The 16541-nt window shown below is 48.1% G+C and overlaps 7 protein-coding genes across 7 annotated transcripts; 4 read left to right on the forward strand and 3 right to left on the reverse strand.

The window, feature by feature from the left end:
• Nucleotides 1-639: 639 nt before the first annotated feature.
• Nucleotides 640-1476, forward strand: N7516_003623 (uncharacterized protein; the record flags this gene model as incomplete). The annotated part of the gene is made up of 5 exons (XM_057216343.1): nucleotides 640-927; nucleotides 1018-1042; nucleotides 1103-1247; nucleotides 1298-1364; nucleotides 1414-1476. The coding sequence occupies 5 exons, from the start codon at nucleotides 640-642 to the stop codon at nucleotides 1474-1476; spliced, it is 588 nt and encodes a 195-aa protein (XP_057078226.1).
• Nucleotides 1477-2350: 874 nt separating this feature from the next.
• On the reverse strand, nucleotides 2351-7255 carry N7516_003624 (BTB domain and ankyrin repeat protein; the record flags this gene model as incomplete). Its single annotated transcript, XM_057216344.1, has 1 exon — nucleotides 2351-7255. One exon carries the CDS (start codon nucleotides 7253-7255, stop codon nucleotides 2351-2353), a length of 4905 nt encoding a protein of 1634 aa, XP_057078227.1.
• A 1776-nt stretch (nucleotides 7256-9031) lies between these two features.
• N7516_003625 (uncharacterized protein) lies at nucleotides 9032-9437 on the forward strand (the record flags this gene model as incomplete). Its single annotated transcript, XM_057216345.1, has 2 exons — nucleotides 9032-9077; nucleotides 9298-9437. The coding sequence occupies 2 exons, from the start codon at nucleotides 9032-9034 to the stop codon at nucleotides 9435-9437; spliced, it is 186 nt and encodes a 61-aa protein (XP_057078228.1).
• A 1190-nt stretch (nucleotides 9438-10627) lies between these two features.
• Nucleotides 10628-12425, reverse strand: N7516_003626 (cytochrome P450; the record flags this gene model as incomplete). Its single annotated transcript, XM_057216346.1, has 4 exons — nucleotides 10628-10684; nucleotides 10737-11816; nucleotides 11886-12083; nucleotides 12150-12425. Coding segments are annotated over 4 exons (1611 nt in total), but the record flags the coding sequence as incomplete, so codon positions are not given.
• Nucleotides 12426-12893: 468 nt separating this feature from the next.
• Nucleotides 12894-13944, reverse strand: N7516_003627 (uncharacterized protein; the record flags this gene model as incomplete). Its single annotated transcript, XM_057216347.1, has 3 exons — nucleotides 12894-13130; nucleotides 13182-13464; nucleotides 13514-13944. 3 exons carry the CDS (start codon nucleotides 13942-13944, stop codon nucleotides 12894-12896), a joined length of 951 nt encoding a protein of 316 aa, XP_057078230.1.
• A 1515-nt stretch (nucleotides 13945-15459) lies between these two features.
• On the forward strand, nucleotides 15460-16073 carry N7516_003628 (uncharacterized protein; the record flags this gene model as incomplete). The annotated part of the gene is made up of 2 exons (XM_057216348.1): nucleotides 15460-15719; nucleotides 15794-16073. 2 exons carry the CDS (start codon nucleotides 15460-15462, stop codon nucleotides 16071-16073), a joined length of 540 nt encoding a protein of 179 aa, XP_057078231.1.
• An 89-nt stretch (nucleotides 16074-16162) lies between these two features.
• Nucleotides 16163-16476, forward strand: N7516_003629 (uncharacterized protein; the record flags this gene model as incomplete). The annotated part of the gene is made up of 2 exons (XM_057216349.1): nucleotides 16163-16188; nucleotides 16257-16476. The coding sequence occupies 2 exons, from the start codon at nucleotides 16163-16165 to the stop codon at nucleotides 16474-16476; spliced, it is 246 nt and encodes an 81-aa protein (XP_057078232.1).
• Nucleotides 16477-16541: the final 65 nt, after the last annotated feature.

The following is a 16541-nucleotide window of genomic DNA, read 5'->3' on the forward strand; positions in this document are numbered from 1 at the left end:
GGAAGACAGTGCCCAGGTGCCCAGGTGCCGACGGTAGGTGCCTAGGTATGTGTCTTACATCGAGCGGGATATTGGGATCCGCCGAAATGAGGCCTTTACCAGTCCCACGATAACTTTATTGGACATAGATGAGATATAACGACCCCTAATAGGACAAGTTTCGTGACGTGATTCACGAGTGAGACACCTCGAAGCACCATCGTGAGTTCGAGAATTGCAAGGAGATTCCTGTATAATCTCGATTCTCCAAAGGATCGGCACTAACTATCTGGTGTCTCACTTCGCTCGTGGCTTAGTGGTGTTTGGGGTTCTCCACAGCCATCTTTACGCTCAATTTAACTATGGAGCTAACCTAAACTAGGCTACATTGGTAGCGGCCTAAGACAACCACTTAACTTTATTCGCCCACACTACAACACGTGGAGATTCCACGGAGTTACTTCGCCCCTTTTGAAGAAGATACTATTTGCAAATCGCTCATCCGGGGGTTCCGGTAAGAGCTTCCAAAGCCCAGGGCCGGTATTGCACATCTGGAGTCGATAGGAAGAAATGTAGCATAAATACCGGCCTCGCAGCCCAAGCAGCAGACTACAAACCCTCTCTTTACTTCACAATTACTCTTCTCATCAACTTGGCAAGATGCATCTGAGCCAGGTCGTTTTCATTTCTCTGCTTGGCTTCGCCGCCGCTGCTCCTGCTCCCGATGGACTTGACAGCTCGTCTGCTGTTGTAGTTGACGACTTCAAGCCCGACTGGAACACCTTTGACGACGACTTCAAAAAGGCTTTGGAGGAGTCCAAGACGGACGCTAGTTTGGCCAAGCGCCTGAACACCCACAGTGCTAGCAATGTCGGATACGGGCAGGCAATCTATGCTGCTGGTGCTGCCGCTGTCAACCAGGTGAAGGGTCTTAAGAATTGGGATAAGGTACTAAAAAGAATGCTCTCTTTGTTCTCCCTCTGCATTTTTGTTGTTACTTCTGCCATTATATGACGGGAAACTGACAATCCCAACTAGTCCAGGGAACAGTATACCCAGCTAGGTAAGAAAAAGGACAAACACCCCTTTCACTGGAGATCCAGTGCTAACAACTCATTTCCAGTCACTCAGGGTATGATGGACCATAACCCTGACCCCAAGACAGCCGTGGCTGCAATCTGCTACAACAAGGCCTATGGAGTCAAGGATTCGCAAGGGATTTATGGCCTACACAGCGTAAAGCTTTCTGTTTGGCCGGCGTCAACCGAGTAGGTTTGGAGTAGACGTGAATGTACAATGAAATACTAACTGATTCCAGCTATGACTGTTTCTACATGGGCAGAAACAACGCCTTCTGGTCTCAAGGCGATGGTGGCACCGTCAACGTAAGTTTGAAAACACCACTGCAGAAGGCCCTAGAGCTAACAGACCCAGTTGTTCACCCGCTGGCAACACGGAGCTTGCCGTTTCGACGACAAATCGGATCTCTACTGCTAAAGGGTGGAACCTTTCTTCACTGAAGAATTAAGAGGGGTCGTGGGGATGATTGACCTTATCCCCAACAATAGTCCCTGAGTGGGAGTTGAACTGAGGGCTAGATCCATGCTAGGTGCTATAAGAAAGTTAGCCAAGATTCGCGATGAGCCTCAGTCGTATTGGCCTGCTTGTCCCCTCCCATGTTTGCCCTCTGCATTGCTTCAACGCCCCACCTTGGTTTTCTTCCCTGAATAATCGTGATTTATCGCTCTAGATATGTACTAGTCCATTAGTTATATTGCTTGTGTTTTTCTATTGTTTCCCTGCTCTTCAACTGCCCTTTATTGTCGAGTCTTCTCTGCTTAGGGCGTGGATCTACCTTGTTACATAGTTACTTAGAAGCATGTCTGTCTTTTCCGCTAATACAACTTCCTTCTTTTTGATCGTTAGTGCGTACAAACTGTAATCTCTAAGACTATTAATCGGTTCTTACTATACGTCTCTACGTTTTCGCCTTCCCACCTCTGACGTACATAGTATCGGTAACGGTAGTTTCTAGTAGCTGCTATCTTTCATTGTATTTAACGTAAGATATATATCAGTATATACTAGTCTTCTAAAAGTGACCAGCACTTCGATAAAGCTCCGTATGTGCTCGAACAGGTTCTAAATTGATAAGCAAGAAGAGTGCATATGGTGAATAGGCGAAAGAAAAGGAAGGGTGTGAGCAGATGGTCGGAGATTCGCAATGAAAGAACCGCCGATACTATAATTCAAAAGCAGGTGGAAATGGAATGGAAGCCGAAAATGTACAATAGGAAGGATCTGGAGAGCTAAAAATAATAGTCACAAATAGAAAAGCCAACGAGAGAATGAAAGCCTTCTTCTCATCTTGTTATGCGTCGTTCTTGCCCCTACCACGTTGATTACCGCCTCCACGACGACCATTAGCATTCCCAGCAACACCCCCAGCACGATTTTTATTCGAGGCTTTTTGGGACTGGGCCGGGCCCTGCCCATTCTGATTCGTTTTGGGGGTTGTATGTCCAGAGCTTGGAGCCGATACGCGTCTGTGATCTTGGGGAGCAGGTCCTTCACCGGTATTCTTATTGCCTCGACGCTTACGCGAGCCACCGACAGCGCCAGGCGCCTTGGCGCCTCGTCCGCCCCTTTCAGAGCGAGGTTCATTTGGCTCGGGGTCTACCAGTCCTTGCACACGCTTGCTCTCTTGATCCCACCACTGCTGGAACTCCTGCTCGGCCTGGATCTCTTGCATTTTATGCTTGGCTGTGGCTGCTTCACGGATCGCTTCTTTTTCGGTCTGTTGCTGGAGTAAAATGGCCGACAGAGAGTACGAGCCAGAGGACGGAGAGCGTGATGATGTTAGGTCAAGGCGTGGGATGTGACGAATTGACTGGATTGCTGGCTGTGGTGATGTTGGTTGATTGTTATGGTTTGCTATCGAAGGTCCCGGCGTTGAATGTTTTGGATGAGAAGAGGCCTGTGGGTTACCTGATACACTGCGTCGTTGTGTTTGCACGGGTGTAGCCACTGCCTTTGACTTTGGCGGCGGCGTGCCGGCCACAGTCTGCCGCATAGTCATGGACCTTTGAGGTGATGATTTAACAGCCTCGGACATGGCGCTTTGGCCTGGCAGAGGACCGAGTTGAGGGAGCGACGCTGGAGAAGAAGTTGGTGGCTTCTGCCAGGGGTTCTGTGGTGCGTCCTTCGCCTTCTGTTGGGCAGCCAGCTGGTCTTGTATCTGTTGTTGCTGGAGCTTCTTTCGCTCTTTTTGGGAGATCTTGGGTACAAAGCTACCGCTGCTTTCGTGTCGATCTGCCATACCCAGCGTGAGGTTTGATACCCGAGACTGTAATGCTTCTCCCATGATGTCTTTGATATCTTTCTTTGAACTCGAAATCATTGGCGACGTCCATGGTGCGGAAGAAGGATTAGATGATGAAGCTATGGCTTGCTTTTGGTTGTTGATAATTGCCCTGGGCTCATATGGGGACTGTGCTAGTAGCGGGTCTTGCGGGGAGGACATCTGATCCTTCAAGAAACCACGATCGCCGAAGGACTCGGCCTCTGGGATGCTCGCCCCCAAAGCTGGGGAGTCAGGGTATGATCGGTTTTCGGGTATGCCTTCTGTGAACCTGAGTCCACGCATGGCGCTCTTGCCTTTCGAAGGACTTGGCGACATAAGGGCCTCATCGTCCATTTGAAACATGAGATCTCCAACTGACTGTCTCGGCTTCAGGGTTGGGCTACTACCAACATTTGGTGATCCTCCGGATACACTGGTCTTCGTTTTACGTACAGACGGAGATGAAGCGGTCTTCTCGTTAGGTGTTGACCGGGCTTGGGCATCATAAGGCTCGAGACGGCCAAGGCGGAACTGCAAAGCCATGGCATCGATCCTTCGTTGCTTATCTGCTTCCACAGAGCTGACAATTTCGGGGTATTTCTCGAAGACATACTCCTCAGAATTGCGCCCACGGGATATGGGCCAGCATGCTAGCTGGTTCTCGCGGCAGATCAGATCCAATTCCCAAAAGAGAGCGGTATCCAAATCTTCGAGATATCGATTAGCGAGCATGGCCTCGAGATTGAGACAGATATATTCCAGGGCAGCATCCTTGAACTCTGTGACATAGCAAGGGGCAATTGAATTGAGCAAATAGCACACGTTGCGCGTTGTGACAAACCGACCAAGCATCTTCTGGCACACTTGAGACAGTCGGTCGATCATCAGCTCATTTGCAACGAACATTACATCCAGAAGCAAGTCAATGAAGTCATCAAGATCTTTGGTGCGGACTTCGTCAAACAGCCGTTCTTCTGTATCAGCATATAGGTAACGCAAGACAAATTCAAATGTCGAGCGATCAATGTGCTTTAGGTCGACATGCACACCCTGGTTTGGGTCCGCTTTGCGCGAGTCTAGCCACCTTCCACCAGCATAGCCATGGAAAAGAGTGTCAAAGAACGGGCATCTCTGGCACACGACTTGGCTGTGCACTTTGACTGTATCGCCTTTGAGCTGCACTACCACGTCTGCGCTGTCAAACAAGGATGATTGGTTGATGGCATGCCCCATATCTATTTTCAGGCTTCTTTGGGGCTCGACCATTAGTCGTGCTGCCCGCTCTAGTGCTGGTAGGCCTAATTGCATAGACACCCGCATAACTTCAGTGCGGACCTGTCGGGAACGGGCCGAGTTTGCGGGTGAGCTCCTTGCTAGGCGCCAAACATCGAGAATACCGTCTGTGTAAAGGAAAAAGACCACATTCATAACCGTCAAGAAATCAACACCTTGTAGGCGGATCTGGGGATGTCCGTCCTTCCCATATTCAATATCGAAAACGTCTGGGACGGATGCATAATATGACCGCCGGAACTCGGCCAATGCCTTTCCCAAAATAGGACTACGACCAGCCATAAGAAACTCATGAACAGGAATGCAAGAATCGGATAGGGAGCTGGTCACCCAAACAGTCCCCTCGGTCCTCACAGAAAAGAATTCGCTTTCAATATCCGGGGATGAAAGTATGGCTCTTTGGATACTTTTTCCGGGTGAAAGTACAAGAGGAATATTCCGAGCGTCATCTTCGAGGATCGAGTCCAACTCTTCCAGACCTGGGATTGAAAATGGGGATAATGGCAACATATCATCCCAAAGGTTGCTTTGCTCAACATGAATTTGTTCTCTTGTCACTTCACAGTCACGTTGGGCGACAGCGTAGGCCCCGAAGGCATTGCTGCGCACTGCCACTGCCCGTGAAAGACCAGGTATGCGAGCAAATTTGTACTCTTTCGAGGCTCCCGCTTTGTTCTTTGTCCGCCGTTCTTTTCTCCATGCTGACCCGGATGTTGTACAGATGATAATCGAACCATCTTGTCCAACATCAACATCGCTTGCTGCCATATATGATTTCTTAACGGACCATGCTCGCACGGGGGCGGCTAACGAATTCCGAATCTTTGCAGGATTGGTCGTGGATGTTAAAGCCGAAGAATTGTCGGATTGGTTGGCTTGAACAGTGAACACATCACCAGAACTAGATAATGCACATATGGTGTTGCCTCCACATACAATCTTGACAACACGATTCACAGTCTTGTCGTATCTGGTTACCATGAAGCTATCCCTGATAAATCTGGAGCTCACCTCCAGTGGGAATGAAAGTTTTGAATAGCCATATGACGAGAAAACCCAGACTTCGTGATTCTGCAAAAGCACAGACGTAGCACGGTCAATGGCTGACACCATCTTGATTGGGCAATTGAAAAGGGATGCTCCAACGCGCCGCGGTGTTGTTTGTACCTCGAGCGAACGCGCATCGGAATCGACTAGGCCAAGCTGACCTTCGTTCTTGCCAAACGTATAGAGACCTGAGGTACTGAAGACCACCGAGTGGATAGACGACGCCGCTGCGCCTATGATCGTCTCTTTCTTGAACGGGTTGAAGATCTGGCGAGGAGTCGTCTGGATGGGAATGTCATTTTTGTTGCTAGTCCTGGGCAGGCCATAGCCAAGTTGTCCGAACTTGTTGCTTCCCCAGCTGAAAATCTCGCCTTGCTCGGTAATGGCTAGACTATGGTCTTGACCCAGAGCAGCCAATACGACTTTCTTTCCCTCCAGTCCACCTGTTTCGATACAAACGAAAGTGAAACGTGTCGACTCATCTCCTGTTCCTAGGCGCCCTCCAGGTCCAAACCCACACATGAACAGATTAGCCTCGGGGTCATCTGTGATTATGGCGGTGTGCAGTTTGGACATGATGATGTCTTGGTATTTCATTGGCATGTTTGCGATCAGCGTGGGAAGCTCGGTCGATTTACTCTTGGGCACGCTATCCTCAAGCCCTAGGTGCTCTAACTTCTCTTGGTATTCACGATAAAATCGATGCAAAAGATGTTCGGGGCGCTTCAATGAGATGCGCTCAGGAAATTGTCTGTCATCCTGATCCCCTAGGCCAAGGTTCAAGTTTTTGTTGCTTCCTAGTGTGAAAACTTCATCGGCGGAAATATCCACGGCTCCTTTCAGGGCACCTCTAAGAGCATATGCCCTATCCTCCTCGTCATCCCCAAAGCTTTCGCCGGCATTGGAAGCAGCATCACTGCCCAGAGCATCATCATGAAGATCCAAGTTCGGCCAGTTTTCGGAGAGATGCTTAATGTCGCGGGCTCTAATAGTCGCCCCGAAGACGTCAAAGGGGCTGTAACCTTCGCGGTCCTTGATCTTGATCAGGCCACCACTCGGGTGGCTAGTATTTCCACCTTTACTGAAATCCGTCATGTCCTGCAGGTCACGCGCCATGAGCGCCAGAGCAATTGTGGCGTTCCCGGCGTAAAGAGCCCGATGCAGAGCCGTCCATCCACTCTCCCAGTCCTGCGCATAAATATCGACAAATGGAAGGTCCAACAAAGCGCGGGCGAATTTGAAGGCGGTAGGTTTCGTGGACGAAGCGACATGGTGCAGCAGTGTACGGCCGTAATGATCGCGGGCATTAACATCGGCGCGCGACAAAGTCGCGCTCCCGCGCGGGAAGGCCGTCCGGTCAGGCACAGAGGTCCCCGGTGATGATTCGATATTTTTCTTACCCCTCGGTGTATTCGGAGACGAAGCGATCATGGACCCGGGGCTTCCAGCCTTCGATGACAGATTTGTCGCAGCCCTGGTGGTCCCTCCGGAGCCCCCTGCAGCTCGTGGTCCCGCGAACGTCGCGTTCGCCAGAGACCGCTGGAACCGCTCGACATCATCTTGAATAAAACACTCCCAAAGCTTGTTACTCATGTGCCCGGAGTGACTGACGCGCCGAATCTCTTATCAGGCCCAAGCTGAACGTCGCCGTCACCACAGTGGGGTGGACCGCGACGGGGGTGCTGGGTGATAAGAGAACTCTGGTTCGAGGGGAAAGGATAAGAATTGCCGACGCTATAAGTATAGGTCGATGCGATCTCGGTATCACAAATTTTTCTCGTGGATTTGACGCGAAATCGATTGTGGGCTCGGGAATATGCGTGTGTGGCGAAGTGCTTATTTGGCAAGCAACTCGGAAGTTTCGAAGAGGACAGATGTTCTATAAGGTTAGACAATTCTCTAATGTCTCAAGATACCGAGATGGTTGGAAAGAACAACCTTGGAAGATGTTGTCGCACTTGCCAGAACTCCAGTCCGGTTCGCCCTCGATGTCATCCGTGGATCGTGGACCCGCCACACAGTCAACGATAACGATCGTCGGGTCAAAAGCTACCTCTTAACACCATGTACTCCGTAAGCAGTAACTAACAAGTACATCCATATCGGAATCTCCGGGTCATTTCGGACTTGTGAAACTATTATGAAAAGGCATGTCTCTGAAATGAAGTATTTTAAGATTTATATGTCCACAAATCACAACCAAGTATAGGTAGGATATACCAAAACAGTCACTTGATCAAGTCGAGAGAATAACTTCAATGCTATGGAAATCTAAGCATATTGACTAGATAATCCGTCTACGGCTTCCAATTTACGTAGGGCGTAGAATGTATCTTTCTAGCGTACTCTTTGGTTAATGGGGGAAAGACGTCACCAAAGCCATTTAACTATACTATAGGAGTCCGTGTTACCTACCTACATGGACGTTATCGCTTTCTGTAGGGATAATTCTGACCAATAACGACCCGCAGGTCCCTCCATGCCCCCGGACGAGAGGCGAGGATCATCCAGGGCAGAGCTCGTGGGGAACTGATAGGATGACGTCCCGTTACGTATGTTCTCCGAGGTACGCTATGATCTTGAATTCTTCCTTCTTCAACTACTCTCTCTATAATTCAGATATAATTCAGATTCAATTCAGATTCAATTCAGATTCAATTCAGATTCAATTCAGATTCAATTCAGATTCAATTCAGATTCAATTCAGATTCAATTCAGATTCAATTCAGATTCAATTCAGATTCAAGTCACTATAGAAGTCCCTATGCCCACAGACTCATGCTTTATCAGATGTCGGATATAGTCCTTGTAACTGACAGACCTCTGACGTGGGATCGTGGACTCGGCTCCCCCGTAAGGAAATAGGATAGTGAATGCAAGTGAGAGGAGGGGTTCGGTCCGGTTGAAATCGTTGATCGGTGTTGATCTGAACGGAGGTAGTGCCAGGGCATTAGGAGGCGGTAGCATATTCCGAACCGCATCCAGTTCAGTACGGTCTGGAATGAAGTTTGGAACAGCTGTTGAGACCAGAGCGTCAATTTCTTCAGTATCGTCGGTCTCAGTGGAAGAATTAGGGTCAGGGTCGGTAGACTGAGTCAATATATCATCGATAACCGAGCTATCATCTGGTAGATTCTGTATCCGGTCGGAGGAGATTGTGATACCACTGTATCCGGGATGGTTTTCCCGTAGGAAGTGGAGCCAAGTCTCAATTGCATGCCGACGGACTCGAAAATCCCGGATGAACTGTCGATTCAGTCTATCATCGGAGTCGGTATTGGATGGTCGTAGTAGGATGATGTCTACCTCACCTGGAAGCAGGGGTAGTTCTTCGTACACCCGCCCAATGTCTCTTAAAAAGTGGACGACATGGCCCTGGTATCGGTGCTGCTATCCACGTATCTGGCGGACCTCGGTGAATATATGGACGGGCAAGATTAGAATCTCCTCAATCTGCGTGAGTTCAATCTACCGTAGAGCTATACTGATTGGTCTTTATCTACCTTTCGGCAACGCTAACAGACTCCATTCTGAAGCTTCACATCGAACCACCGCTCTCGGCAATATAAGTATGGCTCCATGTTATTCTTGTAGCCGGGAATGGAAGGATTAAATCAACTCTCACTCGCGACTAGTAACAGCTGGATTCTCTGGTGCAGATGAGCTACTCGATCCCCCAAAGCTGCTGGCAGACGGCGTCGAACGGGTTCAGAAAAGGCTAACGGATCAGGAGACGAGTATTGAGGATATACAGAGGGAGCTAGAGGCTCTATAGTCGGATTTCGAGGTATATAATTACCGGTCATATTGGTGGGTTTGGATTTAGCGTGTGATTTGATTGAAGAGCCTCGACAGTACTAGCACTGCTTTGTTTCTGGCTTTCCTGTCTTTGATCGAAACTAGTCTAGAGGCAGGGAGGGGTGACACTGAGTGCAAGTTTTTCAAGGCATTATGAATGAATAACGACAGATATGATTGATATTATTGAGCAATCTGTTGGGCTGGATTACTACCAAGTGGGGAGAAAGCAAGGGAAGAATCAATAATTGATTAAACTAGAAATGCAGGGGGTTATATACCCTGCTAAACCATCTAAACATTGCTCAATTATAGCAAATAACAAATAGCAAACAAAGAGCTCAGTCTGTAGCAAACATGCATGTATGCATGCATGGGAGATTGTTCAACAGATATGTATGAACGGTAAGATGTATAGATGCTAGGAATGGATCTGATTGGGTAGAGAAATTCTGCCGGGGTACATTGAAATTTGGGACCCTCACCGCCCCACTATTTTTTTAGCAGCTAGAACTGGGTCACGTGACATGCGACCCCCTTATTCCGCCAGGTCCGCAAGTTCAACAAACTAGGGCGAGAAAAGCCCAAGCGGCTTGCGTGGTCCTGTGAGCAGACAGTAGCCGGTAGCTTGCATGCAGATGTTGTTAACGAAGCGCTTGGATGCCACTGCGTAGTAAGCTGCCAGGATATCATGGATGTAGCGAACAGTCCGTTGAGTGTTGCTCATTGGTGATTTACCTTACCCTTCACAGCCTCATACTGCCCGCGGTGGCTGGTAAAACGATATCAGTATATTTCATAGATAAAATGGATTGGTCGAACACACCGTTTGCTTTGGGTTCTCTCGAGAATTTTATGAACTTTATGGTACACCGTACTACGTAGAGACATCTCGAATCCGCGGGAAGCACGGTATTGGCCCTCAATCCATGCGAGGATACTATTAATAAATCCGCGGAGGATAGCAGACCCATTAGGTAAATCGAATAATTTGAAGAATAATGTTATAAAGTCAATACTTAGATGATAGACTGCCGGTTATTGATACAGCTTTTGTGAAAGTATGATCGTCTTCCTTCTTTCAAGATACAAACCTTCAGACACCTTTCACAATAACAACTTGATTTACCGAGATGAGACCAAGATTAACAGTATCGGTTTCCAGCCCTATGACCGGACTTCCCATCGTACAGTCGCCGGTTGCAAAGGGCGTGAAAAGAGAGACTAGAAAGGAAGTCAGCCATATATCCACATCAACCCTTTTGAAAATACTCACCGAGTAATCCGTGCCCGGCACCTCTTCCCTTCCCTCAGGATTGAAAAACCTGAATTCCCTCACAAGCGTGGCAACAATAACCTCCAAATTAAGATACGCAAACTTCTCCCCAATACAACGATGTCTACCAGCCCCGAACGGCAAATATGGACTGCGTGTTCCCTTGGAGACAGCCCCATACCCATAATCCACCGTATCAGAAGAATCCTCAACCTCAACCCGACTCTCCCAGCGATGCGGATCCCACCGCAACGGATCACGGAAATACCGCTCATCCCGCGCTGTAACACCAGGAGAAGAGAGCAGGGTATGAGACGGCGGAACAACAAACTCGGTCCCAGGCACCGGCATGGGATTCTTCACTTTCCGCATAAGCGTATGAATAGACGTGTGGATACGCAGCGTCTCTTTAATCACATTGTGGTGTAATGGAAGCTTATCCATATCCTTGTACTGCAGCGGCGGCAGATCAGCGCCCAAGTTATTGATTTGTTCAGCATATAACTTCTCCGTCATCTCGGGCTGAGACGCGAGTCGGAGAAGTATCCAGCAACTAATCGCGGACGACGAGTGCTGCCCCGCCATCAGCAAGGTGATCATCATGTGTGCAATCTCCTTGTCTGGGATTGGAGTCCCGTCGCGGTACACACAGCGCATCAGGTTCGAGATCATGTCTGTTCCCTTGGCTTTGTCTCTGGCGTTGACGTTGTCTTCTTCTCCGGCTTCCCGTCGCGCTTGGATAATGTCCAGGTAGATCTCGCGCATACGTCCGTGTGCTTTATCGCGCTTGCGGTTGTTAGGAAGTGGTGCCCAGGGGAGCATAAAGTTGATTGGGGTGAAGCCTAGGTCGAGGTCGTGGAAGAGCCCGGCGAACTCGGAGGTCATCTTGGAGCGTACTTCTTCGCCTTGGAGGGTACGGGCTGCTGTGAAGACCGTTATCTCGGCCATGGCGGCGGCGAGATCGATGGTACCGGATTGGCCTTTGAAATTTGGGGATGATTTTATGTAGGCGCTTGTTTCGTCGGCGATTAGGGGGACGTAAGATTCTAGGGCTTCTTGGCTTAGGCCATATTTGATGAACTGGTTTCAAGGGGTTCCGTATTAGCTCTGGGTATTAGAGGTGTGATGAGTGATCGGAAGGATGTATACCTTCTTTTGCTCCATGAGTTTGGAGTTGGGACAGTCGTAGACAACATCAGATCCGAAGACGGGTGTTGTAAGCTTGCCGTAGACTTCTTCGGCATTGACGTCTTTCAACTTTCCATTGAGGATGAACTCATTGCCTTCAACGCCGAGGTATACAGTGGTTTTCTTGCCTAGCAGAATGAAGGTGAAGATGTCGCCGTACTTGCTGTTCGTTAGTAGGTGTCGTCTTTCACTTTGGAAGTATCAAGGGCTGCATTATATACACACTTTGGCACGAGAAGCGAAGAAGAACTGGTACGGATCCATGCCATAGGCAACTGTACTTCCAATAAAAGGAACCCAGTGAAAGACAACAGGGGGTTCTTTTCTGTTGTAAAAGACAAGTTGGTTGATCACATTCAGGACGATTGACACCAAAACAAGTCCGGAGGTATAGTATGCAATGCACAGGATCTGACCTGTTACCAAAAGAACGATATCCATGATAGTTGTTTTGTAGATTGAATAAACAAAAGTGAAGAAGTTTGGAGTCTGAAGTATGGGGTCTGAAGTATGTATTTATGTACTTGACTTCCTCTGCCACTACCTAGGTACTTAGCGATCTCTTTCCGTATTAGGACTGAGACCTTGCCGCTTTTTGCTCACTGAGTAGATCTGAGCACACCCCTGCCGGCTGCTCGGGCGGGAGCATCCAGGGATGCTCTGATCGTCACCTGAGCGCTCTGATCCGCTTGAGTGAGCAGGCTGAGTAAGCTACGTCAATAAAATGTAACACGCTAGCGTCCTATTAAAAAAAGGTTGGAATTTTAATGTGATACTTAAAAAACTAAATTTTGCTGACAGCCAAGTGCCATAGTCGCCGCCCAGCAGTGGTAGTCGAAGTCACAAGGAATCTTTACATATGCTACCCTCTCTTTGGCACCCCGTATCACAGATCTAATAAAGGGAGTATTGCTGGTAGACACGAAAAGGTCGAACTTGAAAAGTACCAGCGCTAGTCAACGCCTAATCTCATGCAGCAGCTCGTGTTGTCGCTCGTGATTGGAGTGAAAGTTCGGAAAGGTCAAGATCCATTATCTCAGGCGGGGAGCTTGCCATGAATCGTAAAAAGAGATCGAAAGACTCGTTGTCCTTTTCGAGAAAACTGAAGATTGGTGAGATGCGTAGTTCGAGTTGTTGAGAATGCGAATCGTAACAGGCCTGGAGGATCCTCCCATGTCGAGGCCCGAAGAACGAGAGCATTAGGACCTATCCTAATTAGTAATTATTAAGACGCAATATAAGTACGGCATAACGTACTGGGAAGATATGGTGGTGTTTGAACTCGGGCTGTATTCGGCGAAACATGATCACCTGAACTATTGCCCCAAACTCACTAAGGAGTAATCGGTCCTCCTTGCCAATTCCATCAGTGAAAATGAGTATTTTAGCCGAGGGTCCAGCTAATATATCATTCTCCGATGAGTCCTTCGTCCACCATTCTTGTAGCCACTGGAAGTCCCAACCAGGGAAGTTCTTCCCTTTATATCTACCAGGCGTTGATGATAGTAATCCTCCGTGTCCGCCTGTAAATTCTTCATAGCTAAGTAAAACATTAGTTGCCTGCTATAAGCATAAGAAGCGACACTCACTCAATATCAGACCACCCAAGCTGCTGCGCCAACGGTATCTTACTTCTTCCTTCGCGTAGAAAAGTGATATTTGTCGTAAGATATGCAATAACATCCGCTGTAGCGTCCGCTATCTCAGATTCGCTTGGGTTGGAAGCAAGGCGCGAGTTTCGAGCCATATCTTGGATATCTAGGGGGTCGTGCACAGATTCGTACGCGGCCTCGCTATCCGGGATCTTCCATCTTTTGATGAGCTTCTGGTGAAAAGGCTTGAAAAGACACTTCTTTCTATCATCGAGAAAATTGGAGTCTGTAGCCTCAAACCTGTCGACTGTGACCCCAAGGCATTCAAGATCGACTTTCTTGAATGTTGACTGTTCGGATAATCCGAGTTCTGTAAGTATGTGGATTACCAAATCTACATGGTGGCTTTCCTCGGGATGGGATGGCATGATGTGTAGATTTCGGGGTTGTTTGGTGGCGTGGGCGATTTCCGGTGACGTGGATGAAGAGTTAGATGGTTCCTGGCGCTTTGTGAATGCGATGATGCTCAATAGGGAGGTGGACTTCGAAATATGGAATATTGGAATGTTGGAAAAAGGAAATGTGACAGGTGCGAGAAATGAAGGAAGGGTGATGGAGTGATGAGAAAAAAATGAAAGAAAATCATCATCATCATCAGTGTTTGTGTTGTGTATGCCTTTGTGCCTTAGGCGTGACTCCTCAGAAGCTATATAGTGTCTTCCCAATACAACTCCCACCCTATGCTTCAATGATCTACCCCGTATATCCTATCTGTTTGTCTAATCGATTTCTCCAAGTCGCGGTCATCCCCTATACTTTCACTAAGAATTCTTTTAAAGACTCGACAGAAATCAGGCGTATGGCGAACGTACTAGTAAAAACACGAGGATAAAATTCTCTAACTAAAAAGAATATCTACCGAAGCTGGGCTAAGTCAAGAACATAATTTCATTATTGCTGGAGCTCTTAATCTCTAATCAATCGAGGTTTAGGTCTATGTCCATTGTAGCACGATAACTGCTACTTGTAAGCTGTAAGCCGATGTGCTCACTTTCTCGGAGTCGATTTCAGGATGAAGCTCACCTACATATTTCTAGCTGCTGCTGCTGCTAGCTTAATCGATGATAGAGCCCTGCTCAAACTTGCTGCTTCCCAGTGTGATAATACCTTCAACATCGTCCAGGGCTTTACGTGTATCGGTCCTCATTGACTGGTGGATATCCTCAACCATACCCCAAGGGCAGGTTGAATAGAGCGACGAGCTGCGTATGCCAGAACTGTGGGTGACAGGTGACCAACCCTTTGGAAATGCTGTTGTAGGTTTTGCTCTCGTTTGAGATATTATTTTGTACTTCTAGTCTATAGCTCCGTCTTCCATCCCTCAAAACTAACGCAATGCAACCTCTATCAGTTCATGCCCAGGTGTACAATAGATATAAATTAACGGACCTAGTACATAGTCTGGTTTGCTGGGTATCGTATCCAATTTGTCCACTTGACCAAGGGACCTTTTGCAGAACAAATATAGCAAAGTCGAGCATTTTATTCTTCAGAAACCTTTAGTACTACGGTTTGAGCCCTTCAGCTAAGGTGCAGCTAAAAGGTGTTTTCAACCCGTAGCGAATACCACGTACCAGCTTGTGGTCCAAATGTCACGCTTCCAGCAATTATTGCAATCCAGTTGTCGTGCAGGCTCCTGTCCTAGGCTTCTACGACCTCTTCTCTACTGCTGATCTCGTTCTCACTTCACACTCACTTTCACTTCACACTCACTTTCACTTCACACTCACTTACTTCAAAACTCTTATCTCCTGATTGTCAGTTATTGCTCGTTCTCTTCTTCTACTGCTTTACTCGATTGATCTCGCGCGCGCCAAACCCATACCAAGTTTCAGTTGCCTTTTCTCCAGGCTCCTCCTTCCAAATCCCTGCATCCATCAACAATGCCTCCAGAGAAGTTTTTTCATCGTGTTCCCAAAACACAGGAGCACTGGAACCTCGCAGTCAAGCAATCAACACTAAACAATGACCCACACGCCCAGCAACAATGGAACTCAGCGTCAAAGCTCAGCAAAGAAGAATATCTACTTCTGCGTTGTTTATGGACACAGCACAAGAAGAAAGACGCTGGCAAGATGGTCAAAAAGTTTAAATTGGACCAATACTACGACGATGCTGAGACTTGGCTTCAGCAATTCCCCCCGTTCAAAGCTTACTTGCAACAACTGAAAACTCCATCGGCAACTAGGAAGTTCGATCCGTCTACTAATCACCCAGGTCCTTGGGGGCCGGGATCTTTGAGATACCGGTGGTTGAGCAGGTCCGGATTTCCTCGGCGCTACTTGAGGAAGAGGTCATGAACAAGTCAAAACGGCTGATTGATGAGGACTCTGTCAATATGAGCCTCGTTGCCTTCCTCATTGCGCTCGCCTCCAAACATCCCCTCTTACACAGCCGCTGGACACCCCATCGGAAGCCAATCAAGGCTCAGTTCGGCAATGGTACAGAAATGGAGGCACAGATCGACGGCTACTTTGGGGGGAAGAAGAGCCAATAAAGATAATCCTTGAGACCAAAGCAGGATCAAGGGAACGGCATGAACCCCAAGTCTCGATACAAGAGGCGGCTGAAGTAGTTTCCTTGCTTATGACACAAAGGGGCGATCCCAAGCGGTAAGACTTGCCTTTCTATGATTCAGCCTCATATATATTATACAGTGCTAATACTAGGCCTTGTGTAGGCCTCTCTTCCTGATCTCCCAGGATGGCGCCGAGCTTTATGTCACCGCCGCCATCTTTGACAAGACTTACCTCGACTGGATTACGAACGGCAGGAAGAAGCTTCCAAATCACAAATTCCTCCAAATGATGCAGTACGGGCCGTGGAAGTTGAGCAGAGCGGAGGATATGAAGGAATTTGCGGTCAATGCCCTAGCCATTATGCTAGCAGTCGACACTTAGCTGCTGACACTTAGCTGCTGTCCGGACGGATGAGTGCGACCCCTTTCATAGATTGTGCGCACGGA

Source organism: Penicillium verrucosum (assembly GCF_028828655.1).
Source record: "Penicillium verrucosum strain IBT 35672 chromosome Unknown utg000001l_segment0_segment0, whole genome shotgun sequence".
Taxonomy (NCBI): Eukaryota; Fungi; Ascomycota; class Eurotiomycetes; order Eurotiales; family Aspergillaceae; genus Penicillium; species Penicillium verrucosum.